Genomic DNA, 24,346 nt, shown 5'->3' with positions numbered 1-24,346 from the left:
CCCACACCTGTCGTTTCGTCACTCGCCTGTCGCCACAGGACTTTGGGGTGATGAAAGGATGAAGGATGAAAGGTCATTAAGGATGTCTGATGACTTGCGCGATGAGTTTGTTTAAAGTGAAGAGGAGTTGCGCAACGTCGACCTCACTCTCTCGTCCGGGTTCACCAATTTCCAGCGGCAAGACTAAGTCGAGACGACTGGATGATGAGCACGGATGCAGTGGATGACCAAGATATCCTTTCGGTGTCTCATCTTGCTCTCTGCACTCCACAGTGCGTTGCTGTAACCGCCTTCCTCTCCGTTGAACCGATAGGTTTCTTCCGCAGATTCTGCCGGATCCAGACTTCGCATGCATGGGTAGACACACCCCGGGGGTCAACTGCGTGTGGCATGCACACAGCACGGTGGAGCTAGATGGCCGTCGGTGGCTCTCCTGAGCCGACGCCCTTTTATGGATCTCGTTTTTAATTTCATAAGGGTGTCTAGCCACCCGCCTCACCAGTCCTGGAATGGAGCGGTGGGAGTGCCGGTTTAGTCGCCGGCAACCCGACCCTGAACAGGTTATACTGGATTACAGGTTACCAGTAGCAGATCTAATGACCTGACCTGACCTGTAGGTCAGGTGTAGGATGAGTATATATAGAAAGAAAGCCAGAAAGGTATGTGGGCACAGTATGGTAGTTTGTAAGCTATCCTGAGAGATGGGCAGCCATTGTAGTTTCTAGTCAAGAAAATGAGTTATGATCTGTCTGGATCAGGATCTTAGCCTTGCAGCACACTTTTGGATTTTCTGGAGATTTTGAAGGAGACTCTGGAATGCCAGCTGGAAGAAAACTGGTGTAATCAATACAAGCTGAAAGAGAGAACAAGAGAAGTTACGAGGGTTTGGGTGGTCTGAACGGTGAAGTAGTGACGTGTTGTTCTGATTCTCCTCAGTTTAATGCAGGCAGCCTGACCGGCAGATTTTATGAACATGATCTTTCATTGAGAACTTGATGTAAACCGCCGATGACACTCAAGTTACGGATGGGTTCTGAAAAATAGAAACTCTCACAATAGTTAATTTATAAATACAAATGAATTACGTGGATGTTAACCGCGTTAACTTTGTACTGAATTTAAACACTGGTTTCTCTCTGTAGACTGTTCCGGGTTCGATCGAGTTTGCAGACATCAGCGTGACAAAAGAATGATATATATAAGAACGAAATTTTCTACAACAAAAACAACGACCATTCTGAGAAATGCAATACCACGTCATCCAGAATTGCCGGACAACTTGATGTGTCAGATTATTGATCAACGACGTCCCCCGATAGTGGCCCGCGTAATCAGAAAAACTTGAGAGTAAAATAAGGAAGTGGTGGAAAATGGGGAGGAGGGTGGGGGCTGGGGGTGGGCTAAAGAGGGCCTTGTCTTGTCTATAATCCTGTGGTAATCCCTGTACAGAGCAACAACTCACAACTATATATGATATATAATAGGGGGTGCACTTTTGGTGAATGATGTCTATCAGTACATGACCGTTAAGCCCCCAAGTTCAGCCAGGGGAACCCGGGTTCAACACAGTATCAGTCAACAACAACAACAACAAAAAGAATCACCCAGCATTCATTGAAGGGATTACTGTCACACTGTCAAGAGAAGTGACTTTTTTCCACTCAGTCTAGACAAGTGAACAGAGATGAAAGATACTGAGAGAGAGTGAGAGTGAGGGGGTGTAGAGGGATGATGGGGGTTATCAGGAACCTTGCAGAAAGAGAAATAAATGATAAAGTCGTCAGCTCATAACCTCAAAGATTGGGTCTGAGAACTGTATTCGTTACCGTGGTGAAACGTCTGTGTGCCTCTCTCTCTCTCTCTGGAGATAACAAAGAAAATTATAGTAGGGGAACTGACTCTTGAAAAATGGTTTGTTGGAGCGCCTCCCTTACCTCCCTTACATTGCTCGTTCATTCCTTTGTTCGTTTTATTTGCTCATTCACACATCGGCGTTTTACCACTTTCGGACCAATTGTTGTTTCAGTTCATGTTGTTTTATAGCCCAGATGACGGCAGTTACCACATAGCTTTGTAGTGAATGGTAGGATGGTGTTTTGTTGGGTTGATTTTATTCTATGAATGGAATGCACTTGAAGTTTTCCATTTTGTGACTTTTGAAAGACAGCTGACATGCTGGCTTATTCTCAAATGGTTGTCAACTTTGAAGTTTGAGCAATTTGAAACTAAACAGTATGCATACTCGTGTCGAAAGAGCTTTTTGTACGAAAGAATTTTCCAAATTTATTTGCCGTCAGGTCGGTATTTATTTAAAACACAGGATAACTGATTCGAGACAATACCACTTTTCGTTTCATAAAGGTGTGATTTTTGCAAGCGGTAACATTTCTTCGGGTAACGAAGTAGGAAAATCGAACTGTGCCAAATCCGTCTTCCGGTCAGCATGGTATTCATGGCTTGTTTCGAAGTCGCTTGAACTGAGAGAGAGCTCGGTGGTGGGAACTGAATACCTGGCAGAGTCAGCTTTATCTCGCAGTGTCTGTAACAGTCACAGTGAAATTTTCGGTATGGAGCTTGGAAGCATTGTGAGTACCTTGAACAACATGGCCAGCCCGTCTTACGCGGGGTCGTGGGATAATGTTGGCTTGCTGTTGGAACCTTCCCCGCCGCACACCGTCAGCAAACTGCTGCTGACCAATGACCTGACACCGTCTGTGATGCAAGAGGCAGTGAATAAGGATGTAAACATGATCGTTTCCTATCACCCACCCATCTTTGCTCCCCTTAAACGAGTGACCCAGTCATCATGGAAGGAAAGGATAGTTGCAGCCTGTCTGGAACGGCGGATAGCCCTGTATTCACCACACACATCATGGGATGCTGTGATCCATGGTGTCAATGACTGGTTAATAAGTGTCTTTGGTGAGCTGCCTTGCAGTATGAATCTGATGTTCAAGTTGGTACGTGTGTGTGTGTGTGTGTGTGTGTGTGTGTACATGTCCAAACTTTTATGTACTAATTATTTTTCCCCACTGGTTTTGAAAGGGGGGATCAGCGACCAGCCAAGCTCTGCCTTATTCTGCACTGTTTTCTATCCCTTACCTAATACCACAAAAGTAATGTCCTTGACTTCACACTCACGGGCAGAATAGGGAAGCTTAAAGTTAAACCAAGTTACAGCATTGTGAATTTCCTTTCACACTGATGGAAACGAAAGTCTGCTTTAAATTTTGTGTTATGGTTATCTGGTGTGGATGGATACTTATAACCACTGCCATCTCTTGATGAGATTCATTAAAGTTTTGAATACTGAGGCAAGTTTAGCATAAAAAAAAAAAACCCAAAAAAACTTTCGAAATATTTTTAGATATTTACTCCAGCAAGCAGAATTCAGTGGGTCTCATAAATTGGATCTTAAGTTATTGAGTTATTGAATAATTCAGTATTTCTGCCATATCCCCAACCCCATTATTTTAGCAAAAGTGTTTTCATGCAAAAATGTAAACATTATCTGTATTTTGTTTCACAGCTCTGTTTTCATTAAAATTCAATTTCAATTTCAGTTTCTCAAGGAGGCATCATTGTTAGGACAAATCCATATATGCTACACCACATCTGCTAGGTAGATGCCTGACAGCAGGATAACACAACGCGCTTGTCAGACCTTGAGTGTATGCTTATATATATATATATATATATATATATATATATATATATATAATCATTATATGTGTGTGTGCACCGATCAAAGTGGATTTCTTTTTACATAATTTTGCCAGAGGACAACACTCTCGCTGCCGTGGGGTGTTTTTCAGTGTGCCAAGTGTGTGCTGCGCATGGGACCTTGGTTTATCGTCTCATCCAAAAGACTAGACACTCAGTTTGATTTTCCGGTCAAACCTGGGAGAAAGGGCAAGAGCGGGGTTCGAACCCACACCCTCACGGACTCACTGTGTTGGCAGCTGAGCATCTTAACTATTCTTCCCCCCATTAACTGTATATTCTTCTTTTGTTTATCTCTCCCTCCATTACAGCATGTCTTCAATATTGTCTGTGTGTGGATGTAATTGTGAACCTAGTTAAATAACAATGTGTTTGGTGTCACAGTTTCAGTTTGGCATGAAAACCATAAAAGATAGAAAGATCCCTACACACACACACACACACACACACACACACACACATTGTGGACATGGGGAAGAGTAGCTGGTGTTTTTTTTTTCCAAAATGTCCTTTACTGTTGATGAAATGAGTTTTCCTTGCATACCATTAATTGAAATTATTTGAATTATCATTAAGTAAAAAACATCAGTTTGGGATTAAAAGATAACTGCTCATTTAAAAAAAATCTGGTCTGTAACCAGATGAGCATCATTCATTAATTGCTGGCTATTCATGATAAAGATGTGATCCATTTGCATTGTTTTGACAGATGTGAAGGATGTGCGGCCCATAGAGCAGACAGAAGTGATGAGTGCTGGCAGAACTAAGAAACTGACCTTTTGGACCAGCGCTGCATCAGCAGACACAGTGTCCACACTGCCTGCAGTGGAACACACACCAGGCATGAAGCTGTACACAGAACATGTGTGAGGGTTCACTTTGTGCCAACTTTATTTTTGTGACTGTCAAACAATAACAAGTTACAGGAAGTGCTGCTTTAAGTTGGCATAGACAAAAAAAAAAGTCATACAATCAATGAAATATATATATGATGTATAATTATTTTAGGTGTATTCTGTCATCTTTGATTTGTAGGGTGGGAAACATTTTCTTTCTTTTCTTTTTTTTCTTTTTTTTTCAGATTCACCTGAGTTTGTTACAATGTCTTATCATACATATATTATGATTACAAGTCTTGTAGGGTGGAAAACGTTTTCTTTCTTTATATATATATATGTATATATATATATATTTTTTTTATAGATACACCTGATGGAATTTGTTACATTGTCTAATCATATTGAATTTACTTTATATGACAGCTCTGACCAGTCCAGTCAATCAGGTCAGTCCCTGGACCCAAACCTCAACAGTGCCTCTAATCCTCTCCAGACATCCGCTTCACCTCAAGTTCATGTGGATTAGCAAACAAGACAAACACCCAAGACACCTGCTCCGCACAATCTGACTCAACTGTCAGTCTGTTGCTGGCAAAGCAGCAGAGCTCTTAAACCTTGTCCAGAGTACCAGACCAGATGTCATCCTTGGTTGTGAATCATGGCTTACACCACAACATGCAGCTGCTGAGATCTTCCCTGCAGGGTACGCCATATTTTGAAGAGACAAAGCCAGACTGGAGGCGGAGTATTTATTGCTGTCTCTGAATACCTCACCTCCTCAGAAGTCCAGGGACTGTCTAAACAGTGTGAAATACTATGGGTGCAGTTCAAACTGCAGGGATGCCACACTCTGCTGGTCTGCTCCATCTACCACATGCATACAGGAAATACAGACAGCCTGAATTTCTTCAGTGAATCAGCTCATTGTGCCTGACTAACTTACAATGCTAACATCATAGTAGGTGGAGACTTTAGTCTCCCTGGATGGCACTGGCCCTCAAAAACCCTGAAGAAAGGAACCCAGTGCACCATCCACTGCAAATTCATGGATGACATAAACAATCTGGGATGGAAACAGATGGTGCAGGAACCCCACAAGAGGCAAACATTTTCTTGACTTGTTCCTGACAAACCTGGTTTCATGCACTGACACTCTCCCCAGGCTTGGCGACCATGATGCAGTATACACATGGATCTACCCTCCAAAGAAATGTCAGCCACAGACCACAGAGACTGATCCCAATCTACACTGATTCAAGTAAGGGGCGTCACTGCATTCGGACAAATCCATATATACACTTCACCACATCTGCTAGGTATATTTGTGTACCTATCAGAGTGGATTTCTTTTCTTTTTTACATAATTTTGCTAGAGGACAAAACTTTTATTGCCATGGGTTCTTTTTCAGTGCACCAAGTGCATGGTGCACGCGGGACCTCAGTTTATCATCTCATCCAAAAGACTAGGTCCTCCTGCACATGGGACCGCAGTTTATCGTCTCATCCAAAGACTAGACACTCAGTTTGATTTTCCAGTCAAACTTGGGAGAAAGGGTGAGAGCGGGATTCGAACCCACCCTCGTGGACTCTCTGTATTGGCATCTGAGTGTCTTAACCATTATGCCACCTTCCTCCTGAAGACAGCAGCACTGAAGTGGTTTGGACAGAGCTATGCCAGGGTCTGAAAAGTACCCTCACAGAGCATGTCCGACACAAATAAACAAACAGTATACAAAGCAGTCCATGGATTGCTTGTGTGAGCTGATCTGGAGGAGAGATGTCTCCACAAGCAGTGGAAGAAGTCTGGTGATGGAGAGCTATACAAGGAACTGAAGACTATCAAGCAGCTTGTTCAAAAATGCCTGCGTCATCTGTACTGGAGATACATAGAAGTTCTGGAGCTTTATTAAAGCTTGAAGGACTGAAGGCTCTGGTGTCTCTGCACTCAAAGATGCAGGAAGGCTCATCACTGACCTGAAGGAAAAAGTTCAGGTCCTAAACAAGTCCAGTTTGTCTTCAGCTGCAAGGACACCACAACTGATGATTTTAACCAGAGATGTCCCTCACCACCTGACCTACCTAACTGTCCCACTTGCAGTGACATCAAAACCACTGAGGAAGAGGTAAAAAAGCTGGTTCTCAGTCTCAACCCCAACAAAGCCTGTGGACCTGATGGCATCACAACAGGCTCCTGAAGACAGTTGCTGAAGAGAGTGCCTTTGTCTTCACTCTGCTCTTCTGCAGTTCCTACAGCTCCGGAACACTGCCACATGCCTGGAAGCAGGCGTACATCACACTTGTCTTCAAGAAGGGAGAACACTACAAGGCAGAAAATTATTGTCCAATCTCTCTTACCTGTGTAGCCTGCAAAGTGATGGAGCTCAAAATCACCAGTCACATCATGACGCACTTTGAGAACAATGGCATCCTCTGCCCAGAACAGCATGGCTTTCGAAGAGGACAGACTTGTGAGACACAGCTGCTCGGCTACATTGATGAAACAACATTCGAGCTGGAAAGAGGGAACCAAGTGGACACAATTGTCCTTGAAGTCTCCAAAGCCTTTGACAAAGTCAGCCATCCCCTACTTGTTCATAAATTACAGCATTACGGAATCAGAGGCCATCTCAATGCATGGGTTAAGAACTTCTGTGCAGACAGACAAGAAGTGGTTGTGGTGGAGGGAGTTACCTCAGAATGCATCCCAGTTAACTCAGGTGTTCCCCAGGTTTTGGTCCTCAGCCCAAGTCTCTTCCTTCTCTACGTCAATAACCTTCCAAATTCCGTCTAATCTAACGTCAGTTTATTTGCAGACGACACCATGTGCAGAAATAAAATCAAGAAGTAAGCTGACCAGCACATACTCCAAGAAGACCTTGTCTCCCTTACCATCTGGCCACAAATTGGAAAATGTCAATACCATAAAATATCTTCTTGTGAACATCCAAGATGACCTACATTGGGGATCTCACATGAACTCTACAACCAACAAAGCCAACAAAGCTTTCTCTGACGCAACCTCAAAATAGTAAACAATAAGACAAAGGAAACTGCATACAAAGCCTCTGTGTGGACCCCTACACATCCACTGACATACAGGCCTTTGAAAAAGTCCAGCACAGAGCAGCAAGATGGGTCACCAACTGACATTGACAGACATCCTGTGTCAACTCCATCCTCAGCTTACTCAACTGGCACCCCCTATAAGTCAGAGGGAAAAAAGCCAGACTAGAGATGTTTTATAAATTCCACCAAGGACTCATCTCCATAAACTCTGTCTACAGTCTGCCAACCAAGACCATCAGAGAGCAGGCTGAGCTCCAGAAAAAACAACATCTGCAAAACATTGCCTGCAGGATGCAGTTCAGACAGATGTCTTTTTTACCCTGCACTATCCCGGAATGGAACACACTGCCCCAGGAGGTTGTTACAGCTGAGTCACTGGACTGTTTCAACAGACTGGCCTCCTGCCTGTGACTGAAGTAAATTTCAATCTCCCCTCACCCCCAACCTTTCCGTTTCATAAGTTGTGTGCGCGCTCACACACAGACAGAAAAATGAAAATTAACCAGACTAGTGTGCGGATCCAGAGCAAGTGACTTGCGTTGTTTCCCCAAAGGGTTTGTGCTAGAATCCCTTGTTGAGACTGAGGGCATGGGGAAAGGGATAGAGGAGGTCGACTCGGGTACTGCCGACTGGCAGAGCCGAGAAATCGCGGATCGCGACGAGTCCGATCGCGAATCGAAAAAAGAATTGTGAATGGCACCACTGACCTGTGTATTGGCAAGCAAACCTGTAGAAGTCGCCGGAGGAGGCGTAGTGGGTAGTGGTGGTCTGGAGTCGACCGGAGGTAGCGGAGGAAGTGGAGGTGGCGTAGGGTTGGCGTTGCTGAGAGCGGCAGAGGTAGAGGGCCCAGACTGATCGCGAATCGATTGCGATCGTGCCTTAATTTTAGCCCGATCTCCCAATCGGGCTACATAATTGTGTGACCTGTTTGAAGACATAATTGGACACAAAACAGAAACGCCAAAGACTCGATAGACAGGTAGAAAATGCGAAAAACTTAGCCGTATGAAGTGCACAGGTACAGGTGTCGAGATGGCTGCCGGAAAAAGAGGGCGATAACCAGGGGGACAAAGGGGACGTTACCTACTTCCGGGAGGTTATCGGCCGTAGTTCTCTCATTTTCTCCGCATAGGCGGATAGTAGTTTGCACAGGACAGGAATGTCAGACCCCTGCCGGAGTCTGCACTAGTTGGGTCACGGTAAGTATGTTATTTAAACGTAATTTTAGATAGAAAATTTCCTTTAAACACCAAAATTTCAGCTTAACTAATTATTATTTATCTGTTGCAGCCTTCACAGCATTTTAGAATAATATTCACCTCACACAATCTTCTAAAACAACGATCAGCAAACAGGTATTCCAGTAGCGTTCATGTTCAACTGATATTGAAATGACAGTTGGTATGCTAAACATTCACTCACAGTTTGAGTTTTAAATATGGAAGCTTTTTTTGTGCTTCTTCAACTGTGGATGTTGTGAGAGGTTTAACATGAGTGAGGTGAACTGTTTCAGGAGAAGCCAAGGAGGAGATGGTGCAGCCAGCAGCAAGGTGTGCATTCAGTGTTCTGCTGCCACTGTCCCTTCTATTCTGGCTGAACTGGAGCAACATCACATATCTGTGGAACATTTGGAATGCAGTGATTTAGTGAAGGTATTCACACATATATGACTTTGTCTGTTTTTGTCTTAGCTCTCCGGAAGGCTATCTTCTGTTGAAGTGCTATGTGAAGAGGTAGTCTTGTGGCAGAGTGCCAAGCTAGGACACGAGTGTCCATACGTGTCTTCAGTGCAGACCAGGATAATTTACTCCCTCCTTCTATAGGCCTTGAGTGGTGCTATGGGGGCTAGTCTTTCAGAAGAGGTGATCATTCAGGATATACTTAGAACACATAAAAGAAACCTCAGCAACTCTTTTATTTTTTGTTCCTGGTTGATTTTATAGAAAAATACACTTTGATAGTAGAACAAATACATTTGCTTTTGGAAAAAAGAAGGTTTTCAGCGCACTGTGGTAATGCACTTTATATTTTAAGAGCAGTACTAATTTCACACAATAGAAATCTGTTCTGACAAAAACAGAAATGTTACAAAAAACAACAACACAGTTTAACAAAATTTCAGCAAATGATATTTGTGACCCTCCACCACGAAATAGTCGCTTTGCACCAGAGGTCGATTTTTAGTTTTTGGTATATCATAAATGTGCAGTAAAAGAGCTTTACAGCAAAAAAAAAAAAAAAAGTTTGTAAATTGGACTATTCTGTGAAATGTTATTGTGATTTTAAGTTTTAAAGTCGCGAAAGTAACAAACTGAGAAATCAAGGCTGAAAAGTTTTGGAACATGTTCATAGCAACCACATACTTCTAAGCAAGATATGTTCATGAAATTTGGCACACACATACTTAGTGGCAATATCCACAATTGCACAAAGTTTGAAAGAAAAATATTGAGTGTACTTGATTTTATTCAAATAAGAATTTTCTTATTTTTTTGGAATGGATTGCGACTGAGGTGTAAGTATACTTACTTTTTAATCAGCTCAACATGACTAAAATCTTCCAGTTTTAAGATTAGTTTTGTTGTGGTGTTGTTTGTGTTTCAATTACAATGAAACTTTTGCATTGTATAGTATGTGTACTAAAAATCTATGCCAGATTAAAGGGAAAAAATGCTAAATCATGATGCCGAATCATGTAATTGTTGTAATTCAATGTGCTCACTGATTACTGTGCTTGTGATATTACCACAATCCATGCAACAAGCACACAAAATAACAAAAAAGATCCATACAACAAAACTGCTCACACAAAAGGTACAAGTTCACGTGCATTTTATCCCAGCATAGCGTCAAATGAAATACACTTCATAATCCAAATGAACACTTCAAACACTTCATCTGCAAAGAAAACCTACTTGCCAAAACCCATACTTCACACAATAAAGACACACAACCTCATCAGTCAAACACTCAATCTGCTAAAAAATGTGCAGATATGTGGCACAGGTAATCAATTCTTGTGGTACAAAGTGTCATCAGGGTGGATGGTGTTGATATTGAACCTTCTTCCTCCACTCTTTTTTCTCCACCGGTGGTACCAGTATGTTCCAAAAATGCATGGTTTATCCTGAAACAGTTTGTTATGTAATACTTCTTTATCTCTTTTTATTTTCTTTGTTTTGAATTATTTTCTATATGTTCTGAAGTGTATTCATTAATGCTAATAATGTTTGATTAAATATCAACAGTAATTTCAGTTTTGTATATCTACATCACAGCTTTCATTCTTTACACAGGACTTTACAAAATACTTTACTTTTATGTATTTTATCAGAAAATAAAAAATACACTTATATATATATATATATATATATATATATATATATATATATATAAAGCAGTTTACTGATAATAAAAGTATGAAATAATGATATAATGATTATTAATGCTGTATCACTATGAGTATCAGTGTGCATGTGCATGACATGCTGCAATGCATTAAGTTACTTTATGCATAGTGGCATGTCAAGCACATGCACACTGATATCATTTATGTAAATGTCTGTTCAAAACTTTACAATTCCATACATGTACATCTATACAAAGTTTGTAAAAAGAAACTAAGTTTGCACACTTAATGGTAAATTTATACTATAAATCAAAGTACATTAACAGTTGACCACAAATCACTCACTCATAGATAGGAGTTCACCAGCAGACAATTCTTTAGTTGACAGTGTAGTTAATGTGGTGGTGTTGCCTCTCCTCCTAATGACATGACTTGCCAGCAGTGATCTCAGAACTGGTGAACAGGCAGGCATATAAAGTACCATCATATCTTTCAGGGCTGAAAAAGAAATTAACAATTAGTAATACTGTTAGTATTTACTGTTGACACAATTCTATATTTATTTACCTCAAAACAACACACACAGAGACACAGAAACACACACACACACACACACACACACACACAGAAACACACACACACACACACACACACACACACACACACACACACACAGAGAGAAACACACACACACACACACACACACGCGCGCGCACACACACACCAACCTGACACACATACACATAAAATATCCATTGAAGCAAATTCTGTGAAAATGAAAACTGTTCTCCCTTGTACCTCCCCATGCTCAGTTACATGGAATGGTTAAACTGTGAAGGGGCCATGTGTGTGTGTGTGTGTGTGTGTGTGTGTGTGAGAGTGAGTGACATGTATACACATTGTGTGTGTGTGTGTGTGTGTCTGTGTGTCTGTGTGTGACATATTGTGTGTGTGTGTGTGTGTGTGTGTTATTTTCTTTTAATTTACACTCAGCTAATTTCCCCAGATTCACTTTATTCTTTTAATCATTTTTATTCCACATGTCAAACAGTGAATTTCAGTGCCAATGTAGAGACAATAAATCAGTCTTGAGTCAATCATTGTTAAATAAATTATTATCAATTGATTATACCATCATTACATTTCAATATTTGTCAATGTGGGTAAAAACTGAATGCTTACCTTCAGACACTTGAGCTTTTTCCAGTCCCCTAGTCACTTTGCTTGCATTTTCCTTGTGTGAATTGTGAGATCAAAACACAGTTCTCTCACTTCAGTACAGCAAGTCAGTTTCACTCGTTTCCATGTCAGTTACACCACTGATGGCACCTGGCGCATGTTCATTTCAGCAATTACAGGCGAAGGCTTCCAACCTGTCTGTATGTAGTGCAAATGTTGATTCGTCATCTACATCAAAATTCATAGCAGTTATTGTTGATGAAAGCTGTACAACAATCCTGCGTCGTCTGCTTTCGAAATCAGTGTCGCCTTCGTATTCACTGAGATCGATTTCAAGACCATCAGCCTGGTTGGAATGGTCAGTTCCATCAATGAAGTACTAGGTTAGAAACTCACAAATGTCATCTGCTTCACTTAATGGCAAAATGTGTGCAACGCAGTGTATCTTGTCAGGAAATTGCCAAGTCTCTCTTGAAATGCGTGCTTCCGTACACTGCGACCATGTTTATTAAAGCTAGCATGCTGAATGGCTGGTTTCGTCACGTGGTTTCTCTTGGACAATGACAGAGGGGGTTTTCCTTCATAGTGACGCATTGTTTACGTAGTGTATCATTATTTTGAATGCGTCGATTGGCTCGTAGTTTAAAACTTAAACAATGAGAAGGACAGAGATTGAAAGAGACGGCCTTGACCTTTAAAACAATGTGTGATTCGACCGGTTGATTCCAAGATATTAGGGAGGGCAAGCTTGTCAAAGTTGATCGATTTTGCGAAGTCATAGGTGATCACAATGATGGGTTAGGTATTTCAAGCACACTTTTAAGGCAAAAGAATACAGAATTATGCCTTGATACTTCAATATGAGATAAAAGAAAACCTAAAGTTTACTGTGAAGTCAAAATCTGAAAATCGACAACCTGACCCCCACCCGCCTAAAATCGCCGCTAGCGGCAAAGTTGGTCAGGTGCAAAGCGACTCATTCCGTGATGGAGGGTCACATTTGTTAGCAAAAGTATTTTAAAGTGAAATATATTTTTGAAAGTTTTACATTCTGTCGCATTTTTACAGATGTAGGCACTGCATCTTGCAGTTAATGGATGTTTTTGATACCTGCCTACCCAGCCACATCTGTGTACAGTCAACAAATCCATCCAGCAGGAAAACATGGCTGCCAAAGATGAAACCTACAGGGCATGAGTAAAATACATGTGCTTAATTTTATCAGTGATCCCCCTTTTTTTGCATAATGAATTTGTTTGCCTGGAAGAGGGGGAACTTCTCTGAGAGGTGTGGGGCTTGTGATGGGGCAATAGTGACCATGTGTAATATTCATTAAACATAATTTTGGGAAACAGATTATCATAGGCATTTCTCTAGTTTCAGGTAATGGGTGATTTGTGTCAGTTGTGTAGACAGCAATGGGTGACTGGGTGTTTCAGGTCCCCATACTGGGTCATGGTACAGGACAGCAGTGGGTGACTGTGGGTGTTTCAGGTCCCCATACTGGGTCATGGTACAGGACAGCAATGGGTGACTGTGGGTGTTTCAGGTCCCCATACTGGGTCATGGTACAGGAAAGCAGTGGGTGACTGGGTGTTTCAGGTCCCCATACTGGGTCATGGTACAGGACAGCAGTGGGTGACTGGGTGTTTCAGGTCCCCATACTGGGTCATGGTACAGGACAGCAGTGGGTGACCGTGGGTGTTTCAGGTCCCCATACTGGGTCATGGTATAGGACAGCAATGGGTGACTGTGGGTGTTTCAGGTCCCCATACTGGGTCATGGTACAGGACAGCAATGGGTGACTGTGGGTGTTTCAGGTCCCCATACTGGGTCATGGTACAGGACAGCAATGGGTGACCATGGGTGTTTCAGGTCCCCATACTGGGTCATGGTACAGGACAGCAGTGGGTGACCATGGGTGTTTCAGGTCCCCATACTGGGTATTGGTACAGGACAGCAGTGGGTGACTGTGGGTGTTTCAGGTCCCCATACTGGGTCATGGTATAGGACAGCAGTGGGTGACTGTGGGTGTTTCAGGTCCCCATACTGGGTCATGGTACAGGACAGCAGTGGGTGACCATGGGTGTTTCAGGTCCCCATACTGGGTCATGGTACAGGACAGCAGTGGGTGACTGTGGGTGTTTCAGGTCGCCATACTGGGTCATAGTACAGGACAGCAGTGGGTGACTGTGGGTGTTTCAGGTCCCCATACTGGGTCATGGTACAGGACAGCAGTGGGTGACCATGGGTGTTTCAGGTCCCCATACTGGGTCATGGTACAGGACAGCAGTGGGTGACCATGGGTGTTTCAGGTCCCCATACTGGGTCATGGTACAGGACAGCAGTGGGTGACTGTGGGTGTTTCAGGTCACCATACTGGGTCATGGTACAGGACAGCAATGGGTGACTGTGGGTGTTTCAGGTCCCCATACTGGGTCATGGTACAGGACAGCAGTGGGTGACTGTGGGTGTTTCAGGTCCCCATACTGGGTCATGGTATAGGACAGCAATGGGTGACTGTGGGTGTTTCAGGTCCCCATACTGGGTCATGGTATAGGACAGCAGTGGGTGACTGTGGGTGTTTCAGGTCCCCATACTGGGTCATGGTATAGGACAGCAATGGGTGACTGTGGGTGTTTCAGGTCCCCATACTGGGTCATGGTATAGGACAGCAATGGGTGACTGTGGGTGTTTCAGGTCCCCATACTGGGTCATGGTATAGGACAGCAGTGGGTGACTGGGTGTTTCAGGTCCCCATACTGGGTCATGGTATAGGACAGCAATGGGTGACTGTGGGTGTTTCAGGTCCCCATACTGGGTCATGGTATAGGACAGCAGTGGGTGACTGTGGGTGTTTCAGGTCCCCATACTGGGTCATGGTATAGGACAGCAATGGGTGACTGTTGGTGTTTCAGGTCCCCATACTGGGTCATGGTATGGGACGCATGGGTCAGCTGCAGTCTCCAGTCACTGTGCAGGCAGCAGTGTCGGCCATCAAGTCTCATCTCAACCTGCAACATGTGCGATTGGCTGAAACTGCTGGTTGGTATCTGAGTGTGTGTGTATGCATGCACACAGAGAGACAGGGTTCCCACGGATGTCACAATCCAAAGTTAAAAAAAAAAGGACTGTGATTGCAGTTGGTTTTGAGGTAACTTATAGCCAGATCACAAATGAATATTTTTTGTTCAGCTGTGATGAAGATATTATGCAGTTGACTCCAGTAATAAGTATGTCAAGGGCAATTGTTTTGTTTCTTATATACTGAGGTCTTTATATTTGTGAAGACGTACATCATGTCTAATGTCAGTTATCTGTATTTGCATTGTATTTGTATTCTCTTCTTTTGTCACAACAGATTTCTCTGTGTGAAATTCTGGCTGCTGTCCCCAGCGAGAGCGCATAGCAACACTTTGAGCACCACCCATTTTTTTCCTGTATGCAGTTATTTGTTTTTCCTATTGAAGTGGATTTTTCTACAGAATTTTGCCAGGAACAATCCTTTTGTTGCCACAAGTTCTTTTCCATACGCTAAGTGCATGCTGCACACGGGACCTCGGTTTATCGTCTCATCCGAATGACAAGCGTCCAGACCACCACTCAAGGTCTAGTGGAGGGGGAGAAAATATGATTTGAACCAGTGCGTTCAGATTCTCTCGCTTCCTAGGCAGACGCGTTACCTCTAGGCAATCACACCACTTTCTGGAGTAAAAAGCATATTTCTTGCAAAGACGACTTGGCTACAGCCAAGATTTTCTTACCCTTACATGGCTACATGGCTTATCCCTGATCCCCTGCTTCCAATCACATCAGGGTTCATTCTGTCACAGTTTCAGTGCCATTGTTTCAAAGGGAATTACTAACAGTAGATCACCATGAAGCCATGCAGATACAGCAGAGTTCAGAGGATTATCAACATTATATGTGTGTGCTGCAGACACCAAAGAGGTGAGGAGTGTGGCGGTATGTGCGGGTTCTGGCAGCAGTGTTCTGCGTGGTGTCAAAGCAGACCTGTACCTGACAGGGGAGATGTCTCACCATGACGTGTTGGATGCTGTGTGCAAGGGGATCCATGTTGTTCTCTGTGACCATAGCAATACTGAACGTGGCTACCTCAAGGTGCTACAAGGACGTCTGACTGAACTGCTGGAACACAAGGTGCAAGTGATTGTGTCCGAGATAGACAGGGATCCCTTGGTAGTTGTGTGAATAGCTTTAAGCTGGGGGTTTAATGGTTTTTATTGTCATTCTACTGTGTGGACAGTTGGGGAAAAGTGATTCAGTTCATGAGGATCATTTCAGTCAGTGATCACCAGTAAATAAGCACAAGAAAAATGCTTGTAGTAGTTGTATCCAGATGAAGATTGTTGGAACTTAGAACACCAGATAAATTCAATAACAAAAAAAGATTTCCTCACAAGTTTATTGAAAGCATGGATTTGTAGCAAGAAAAAAGATACCCCAGCTTTGTCAAACATAAAACCTGCAGGAATAGGTTGGAAAAGACTTTTTTTTATGATTGATTGCTGTGGTTCCTTTCTAAAGTCGTTTGTTGAGTGTGGATGTTACTTCATTATTCTTACAACATGTGAATTAGATACACAAAAAATCTCAGAGTTAAATAGGAACTTTTGTGTGTTTATGCGTGTGCTGAGGTTGGGGGTGTGTAAAATTAAACGTGCTTGTGTGAATGCATTCTCTTGTGCACACATGCACACAAACACACATGCTAGATGGAGGGAGAGACAAAGAAACGTTTACCTAAGATGCAACACACACTTGATAAAAAATAAAAAAAATAGTGCAAACACTTATCCCAAAAAAACAACAAAAATCGAGAAATGTACACCATAATGAAAAGAAGAAAAAGATATGTACCAACCATTCTCCCCACCTCCCAACTTTTTTCCCCATTTTTCCTGGCCAATAAAGGAAACTATGTGCAGAGCACTTAAACAAAACACAAGAAAAGGAGAAAAGAAAGAACACATGTTGCACAGACTAGCATGGCCCATTCATTGATATATTTTTTCTTTTGAAATTGGAGGGCTTGTGGTACATGATGCACATTTTTGCATCTTATTTGGGAGAATGAAAAGCATTCATAACAGAATCCTTGTAAAGAGTAACTTGTTTCTAAGGAAAGAACCTTTGTGGCAAGGTGGGAAAAGTATGAATAGCTAGTCCTGCGCATTTAAGTGATGTATGTACCAATTTCCTCTGGGTCACGCATCATCATGTCATACATAAATTCCTGATCAATTCAAAATTCCTTTGAAGACAAAAAGATAATTTTATTTTCTGTTGATGGCAGATGATACATTCTGTCACACAGCACTGTTACCTCAACATGCAATCATACCAATACCAATACTCGGCAAACCACTCACACTGTCCTACAAGTCATCCACACTGTATTCCACACAAGAAATATAAATAAAAAGCAGCCAGTTCTCTTGCTTGGGTGAAAGCACAGGAATTTCTTCCAATGCTCCAAGCAAAGATATCCTTTAAATGATTACTATGAAATTGTACTGTGAAACATGCTATGCACATCATACATAGTAATGTAGTGCCATATGACATCATACAAGGCATCACTCAACATGTGTAATAATAAGCCAATGCAATGGAAAAAAAACCCAGCCATATTATCACAAATGAGGAGACCTGTACACAACTCATACAATAGTTCTTGCCTCCCATTCTCAATCTATTTCATCATTTGGACAGAATGTGTCCACAATTTATCAGTGTTGCATTCCACACTGAGCTCAGCTCAGGAACAGACACAACTATAAAAAGATTCAAAAAGTAAAAAAGATGACCAAACGGTACAACACACTGAGCAAGTCACTACATCTTTCATTTTTACCCACATAGAGACAGACCAGAAAAAGTGCTGCAAACTAACTAAAACGACTAGCTCCTTAAGTCATTGTGATCATACTGCTCATACTGTCATAACTTAGCTGACCATTGAAGCCACATCAGCACTTTTAAATAAGGCATATTAACACCCCATAACAATGTCAACATGGCTGGCAATATGAAGTCTATATTTCAGCAACAGAAAATTCTATTCAGGTACACAATTATTACCCAGTCCATGCAATTTTAGGACATGTTCATTAACTGTATCTACCAGTGCATTAAAATATGAGTACAAAAAAAAAAAAAAAAAGGACTTCTGACCAGGACTCCAGTGTCGGCAGATCATGATCGTCTGAGGTCCTGTCATTAAAATACAGTGTTAATGATATGCTTAAAGGCACCAGTTTAATTTCTGTGAATGAGTGAAGAATTGTGTGCATCTGTTGACACCATCATCTGTGCGGAAAATGCAAAAGAAAGCCCATAGAATAGGAGGAGGTTCCAGTGCTTGAGTCACCATGGCAGTGGCAACAACAGCCCTGCCAATGGCCCAGTACACATAGTGCGGGCACTGCCAGACTGCGAGTTCCTGCCCACAGCAGACAACATGTATTGCTGTGGGAGCGGCTTATGGTCACAGAACAATTTTTGGTGACCAATGCATTCGCAGACTGGCAGATTTATCCACAAAATCAAGAAACTAGAGACTAAAAGCTCTTGCTGGAGATGCTCATGTTCAAGGGAGCACATGTATCTCTCATGGACAAAAATCCTTCGCCACCAGATACCAGACAGATGGAAAATCCCACCACTAAACTTTAGGTGTATAATGTTCCACTCAATATGGACAACAAAGACATTGAAGCCGTACTGCAGAGTGGCTGTGGAGATGCAGACTTTACTTCGCAATGAGCTGGAGAGGAACCCTCATGGTTAACTGTAAACTTAACGCATTTGGAAACTGGCTGAAGATTTGTGTTTATCTCTGTGGCAAACACACCTCTCTCACCAGTCTTGGAAAAGAAACAAAAAAGAGATTAAATATAGCAAGTGCCCACAAGATGGACATGAGGTGGCGAAATGAGATGGGAAGATGGTGTGAAGAGGCTGCTTGCAACAGGGGCATAAAAAACTGACTGCCTCTCTGCTGTGCCCCCTGCTGCCAGAGGAGGTGGGCAACAGACCAACCTGCTGAAACCAACCATCTCACTGAGATGTGTTTGAAGCGGCTCAGTGTAGAGGGATGCCCAACACCAGCACAACATACGCAGTTAACGCATGCCCATAATGCTAAGTCAAGCATATAGACACCCAGAAAGGCAGCCACACAAGGTCAGTTCATGTCACGCCATCAACATGGTTGGGGTGACAGCCAAGAAATGAGAGAGGAGCAAGACTCCCCCAGGCACCTACAACACTAAGAGGCCATCTGTCATGGCTCCGCAAGACAAACACCAAGAGAAATACAATGAAGACATGTTAGAGGAGGGCAACACCTAGCACGTGTTCTCTCCCCACTGGCCTGACCTCTTCCTCACGATCATTGGCTTTGTTTAATGGACCTATGATTAACGGTTTCACAATTATTTTTTTGCGACAGAAATTTGAAGAAATGATATCCCCTATTCACTTAAATTGTGTGTCAAACCATCTTGTGTTCATTTGTAGTATGGCTGTGAAAATGTTTCAGCATGCCAATGGAAAGAAGACAGATTAAAAAACACTGAGGAAAAAGAAAAGAAAACAGAGAGAGAAAGAAAAATAAAATAACAAGAAATTAAAAACACAGAATAAGCAGGAGATGGGAGTAGTAATTAAAGCTGCAAAATGACCCCCCAGTGACTTGACAGGAAAATAACACAGCCACACACTTCTGAACCAAACTCTCACACCTCATTCCACATCACAACAAAATCACAGCTGACTTGGGGATGGATACACAGTCAATATCATGTTAACAATGTGCATGTATGCAATTTCAAGTATGATAATGTTTTACGATGTGCAGTAACTTGTATGTTCACAAGTATGTTAGTTGAATATTGCAATGAGTATAGAGAGATTCCATTCAAAGCCCACATTATTCAGCCCAGTCTGCTGACAATGCCTGCACGCCATGTGACTGACTGCTGTGTGCCTTTGTTTCTCAACACATCATGCACACACATTCTGACACACAGACACGAATGTGGTACGCACCCAATCCATACAGCCACATGGCATGTTTCATGTTTTTCTAACATTACTGACTGGTGACAAAGAATTGAATAAGACCACAGTGAACACACACATACACACAGAGCCTCTTAACTAGTGCATATCTATGAGTGAACACAAATGCACATTTGTACCAAATACATATCTATGATCTTTACATATTTTCACACTTCCTTTCAGGAGTGAATCCAAACATGCATATTTGGACCTGATGATGAAACCCATTCACAGTATAATTATCCAATTACAACACTTCTATATTCCTGAGTACAAGAGGGAGAAAAGATGCCTTGTACCAAATTAAAATCTTTTTAATATATAAAGGATCAGTTAAGCAACAAATTAACTCTTTTTTTCAGAACAGGTTTGGAATGAAAACCCAAACTTTCATCAATGAAATGACAGAAACAGTGTCAAGTGATGCTGGAATCATGAGTATTTTTGACTGGTGAGAGTAAATACTGAGAGTCTGTATTTGATCTGATTGTGACATTTTTTCAACTACTGTGAAGCCAGACTGGCAGGGCACAGACAGAAGCCCTTCCAACCTTGCCTTCACAAAGACCTTATAATTCAAGGTTAAAGGAACAGCACAGCATGACAGGGAAAGAAAAGAACAACACAGCTCATGTCCATCATCCAATCTCCACCTAACATGGAACAGTGACTATGTTAAGAGTACGGTGTCTACTAAAATTCAAGGTCAAAATCACCACATAACTGAAAAAAGCTTACATACACAATATACCTTTGGTCTTGCACTGAATCAAAATCTGGCTGATGTATAAGTCATCACTGCAGGAACAATACTCCCACTGAAGTACAATCTAAGGTTTTTAAGATACACATAGCATTAACATTTGTTTAGAAGAAAGAGCTAAAACTGAACCAAATCTTCCATGAACTAGGTACAGTGACTTTCTACAGCCAGAACTTATATCAACAGAAAGTCAAGTTGACAGGTTAAGGTATACATACCATTCAAAATGATTGTAAAGAAGGGGTGTGTCATTTAATTGTGCCCCTTCTCTTTCTTTTTGTTTCTTTGTTGTCCGGTTTCTTTTTACAATTTTTTAAATAGATTTATTATACCTCATGTCTTGATGTCTTTCTTAGCAAGAAAATCTGGATTATAAAATTAAGCTTCACTATAGTTTTCATTTGTGATATGTACAGATGTAGAAAGTACCCGAAAGTATTTCTGAAACTTGCCAGGGTAAGCTTTACAAAAAACTGAATAAACTAAATAAGTCAATAACAAAGTCATAGCACAAAACTTTCCTGCTCAACTCCATTGAAGAAAGTGTGCGAGTGTACAACTGCGCAGTGTAATTCAAGCAATGGTAGCGTAGTTTGGGGATGGAATGCAATTTAAAAAAAAAATCTGTCTTATAAACAGCAATGTGACTACCAGCCACCATGCAAACCATCAGCCTTCAGAGTACAAACAACAATGTTCACTGAATGCCAAACCAATAACTGAATTTCTTGGTAATTCCAGTAAAATGTTCACACTTTTGATACGTTTCATAAGGGAGAAAGCAATGGTGCCCCATGAAATCTTATATATTTCAAACGCGTATCTTGTGGGCTCCAAAATCTTAATCATTTCAACTGCTTATCTAGTGGGCTCCAAAATCTTAATCATTTCAACTGCTTATCTAGTGGGCTCCAATGCAATCTTAAATAATTAAAGTGCTTTCCTACAAGCTGGCAACTAAAAAAGAAAGAAGTCTTAAAGTGATAACTCAGTCCATATTTTTGTTTACATTTTGAAAGGAAGACAAATGACAATGTCATTAGGTTTAAATATTCCCAAACCAACTTGCATGGAGTTTTCATCAAATTCCAATATTCTTATATTTCTTTCTCATTTGCTAGCTCTGTTCATTTCATCATTTTAATGCTTCAATAACTTTGTACTGATATATTTGATTCCCGCACTATGTGTTATAAAGAAAACAACAATTTATCAATGGAGAAAGCAAATCATTTACACACCAACTATTAAGAATCAGCAACAAACCATACAAACAAATGAATGAAGAAAGAATAATGAAAAGAAACAAAACTACAAAGTGCACTAAAAGTCTAAGGCAGGGACAACTTAAGTGCCTGCGCTACATAGTTGAACCAAACCCTTCATGTATTTCCCATTGAAAGATCAACAACAAAGTTCCACATTTATAAAGTCAAATGATAATCTAACTGAAGAATCAGTACTGTTTTCCAGCTTGATCAAGGGAATTTTGAATTAAAAAAAAAATTTTTATGCTTGTTTCCTGATCACAAAATCTTTTCAGACAGAATGCAATTTGTTCTGTCACCGAGTGCAGACTGCAGAGAGACAGAATGACTGATCATCACCAATACATCCCTGTCAGTGGAAGACGAACACTACATAGACAGGTCACAAGACCTCCAGAAGAAACGAGTTAGGTGCCTCTTGAGGAAGGCAGAAAAAGAGAACATCTTGTCTGGAGAAAATGCAAGAGAACTCATCACAGGACAGAGAAGCAGGATGCGTCCAGCACCACAAGTCATGCAGCGCTGTCACTGCGAGTGTGTTCCATGGGATGATAAATGATGGTGAACGTCCCCTAACAATGGCACACAGAAAGGAAACAAGCAGCACACAGAAAGGTGCCTGCAGGATCAGCTGTTTGTTGCTCTCTCAGGATTCATTTCCTATGCTCTGCTGTTCTAAATACCCCAACTGCTACAAGAAATGGGTCAGATTATTCACTACTGTCAAATATGCTGATTCTTTTCTCTGGGAAACATTGCAACTGAATGGCTGCAACTTACATGGAGGGCACTGTAATCTGTAAATTATGCTGGAATTTTCTGGTTTAAAAGTCAAAGGTAGGTCTGAGCAGCCTGGAATGCTGTTTCCTTAGCTTTTAAAAGAAAATCATACCAGAAGCATATATATTCTAGCTACAAATTACCACTTTCTCATATGCATAGCTCCTTCCTCACATGCATACACACAATGTGTCTTTCGCTCCAACCCAACAACAGCGCTTATGTTGGAATTGTAATGCAAGCTACAAAGACCAGTTTGATCAAATAAATCTTCAGCAGCCAGCTTAGGTATAACTGCACCAGTGGAGTGACTAGCAGACCACTCTATGTGAGAGAGATCATCTGGCATAAAAGAAAAACTGTGGAAGCTCATCAGAAAGTAGAAATATGGAACAGCTCTATTAATACTGAAAAAAAGATCCAGACTACATAAGTTGGCCTGTACTATGGAAACAAGGAATAAAGCACACACACACTCACACACACACACACACCATCAAACTGGTGGGTATTTTAGGATTCTGTTGGTTGGGAGGGATGATACTTTCATACTGCAGCAACAGAAAGGTTATATCTACAAAGTTTCCCTGTTTCCCACAGCACTCTTTCCTCCCCTGTTGGCTGTCATCATTCAGGAAATCACTGAAGGGGTGGAATGTTGGCGGAGGCATTTTCAATGTTGATGTTTGCCTTTCCATCCAATGCTTTAATCAGCTCTGCAAAATGAACAAGAAAACCACTGACCATGAAAACGTTTAACAAAGCTGCATTCTAATTTCCTTCTAAATTCTTCAAAATCATTTCTTTTAAAATGACAAGCTCTCAGACTCAGAGCAGCAGTATGCCACTAAGATTCATGCATAGACAGTTAAATCTGTATAACTGCACATCATACATACATGATTACACATCATATCCCTATAACTGCACACCTTATCTGCATAATTAGACATCATATATGTACAGAAGTTTTTAATGCGGCAATGTAGAAACATGCACTTCCATGAAGACATTAAAGAAAATGCTGAGCAATACAGACACAGAATGAAGCTCACTACAGAAGAATCAACTGCAGAGGTGCACATGACCTGGGGTGTACAATACCGACAGACACAGAATGGAGCACTATCAACTGCAGAGGTGCACATGACCTGGGGTGTGAAGCAGTGGTCAGCCTGGGACAGACAATAGGAAACACATTCCAGCCCTGATAGGATATCTCACCCTCGGTGTTCCTTACTGTGGCTTCCTTTGACATAAACCATGGCAACAAAAGGGTTGTCCCTGG

General features: G+C 41.6%; 2 protein-coding genes across 5 annotated transcripts in view; one reads left to right on the top strand and one right to left on the bottom strand.

Annotated features, from left to right (window-relative positions):
• The first annotated feature begins 1,991 nt into the window (after nucleotides 1-1,991).
• LOC143288458 (NIF3-like protein 1) lies at nucleotides 1,992-18,343 on the top strand. 2 transcript variants are annotated; one of them, XM_076596972.1, is made up of 5 exons: nucleotides 1,992-2,922; nucleotides 4,433-4,589; nucleotides 9,142-9,280; nucleotides 15,075-15,201; nucleotides 16,097-18,343. In XM_076596972.1, the coding sequence occupies exons 1-5, from the start codon at nucleotides 2,235-2,237 to the stop codon at nucleotides 16,366-16,368; spliced, it is 1,383 nt and encodes a 460-aa protein (XP_076453087.1). In that variant the 5' UTR covers nucleotides 1,992-2,234; the 3' UTR covers nucleotides 16,369-18,343. The 2 variants fall into 2 exon arrangements, with proteins under 2 accessions (XP_076453087.1, XP_076453088.1); XM_076596973.1 differs by having other exon boundaries at nucleotides 2,824-2,960.
• The window catches only part of LOC143288457 (protein spinster homolog 1-like), a 75,140-nt gene continuing 68,226 nt past the window's right edge, over nucleotides 17,433-24,346 (bottom strand). For all 3 annotated transcript variants that reach the window (XR_013056094.1, XM_076596971.1, XM_076596969.1), the window contains one exon: nucleotides 17,433-23,774. Coding sequence is in view for 1 of the 3 variants with exons in the window: in XM_076596971.1 (XP_076453086.1) it covers nucleotides 23,765-23,774 (10 nt within the window). In the remaining 2 variants the exon portion in view is untranslated. The remainder of the gene's footprint in view (nucleotides 23,775-24,346) is intronic.

Source organism: Babylonia areolata, chromosome 12, assembly GCF_041734735.1.
Source record: "Babylonia areolata isolate BAREFJ2019XMU chromosome 12, ASM4173473v1, whole genome shotgun sequence".
In the NCBI taxonomy this organism is placed as follows: domain Eukaryota; kingdom Metazoa; phylum Mollusca; class Gastropoda; order Neogastropoda; family Buccinidae; genus Babylonia; species Babylonia areolata.
This window is presented reverse-complemented; position numbering and strand designations above follow the sequence as displayed.

Coding starts and splice junctions, on each gene's coding strand:
- LOC143288458 (XM_076596972.1), top strand. CDS start 2,235: ATGCATACTCGTGTCGAAAGAGCTTTTTGTACGAAAGAATTTTCCAAA. Junction 2,923..4,432: donor CTGGTTAATAAGTGTCTTTG/GTGAGCTGCCTT, acceptor TTGTTTTGACAG/ATGTGAAGGATGTGCGGCCC. Junction 9,281..15,074: donor AATGCAGTGATTTAGTGAAG/GTATTCACACAT, acceptor TTGGTGTTTCAG/GTCCCCATACTGGGTCATGG.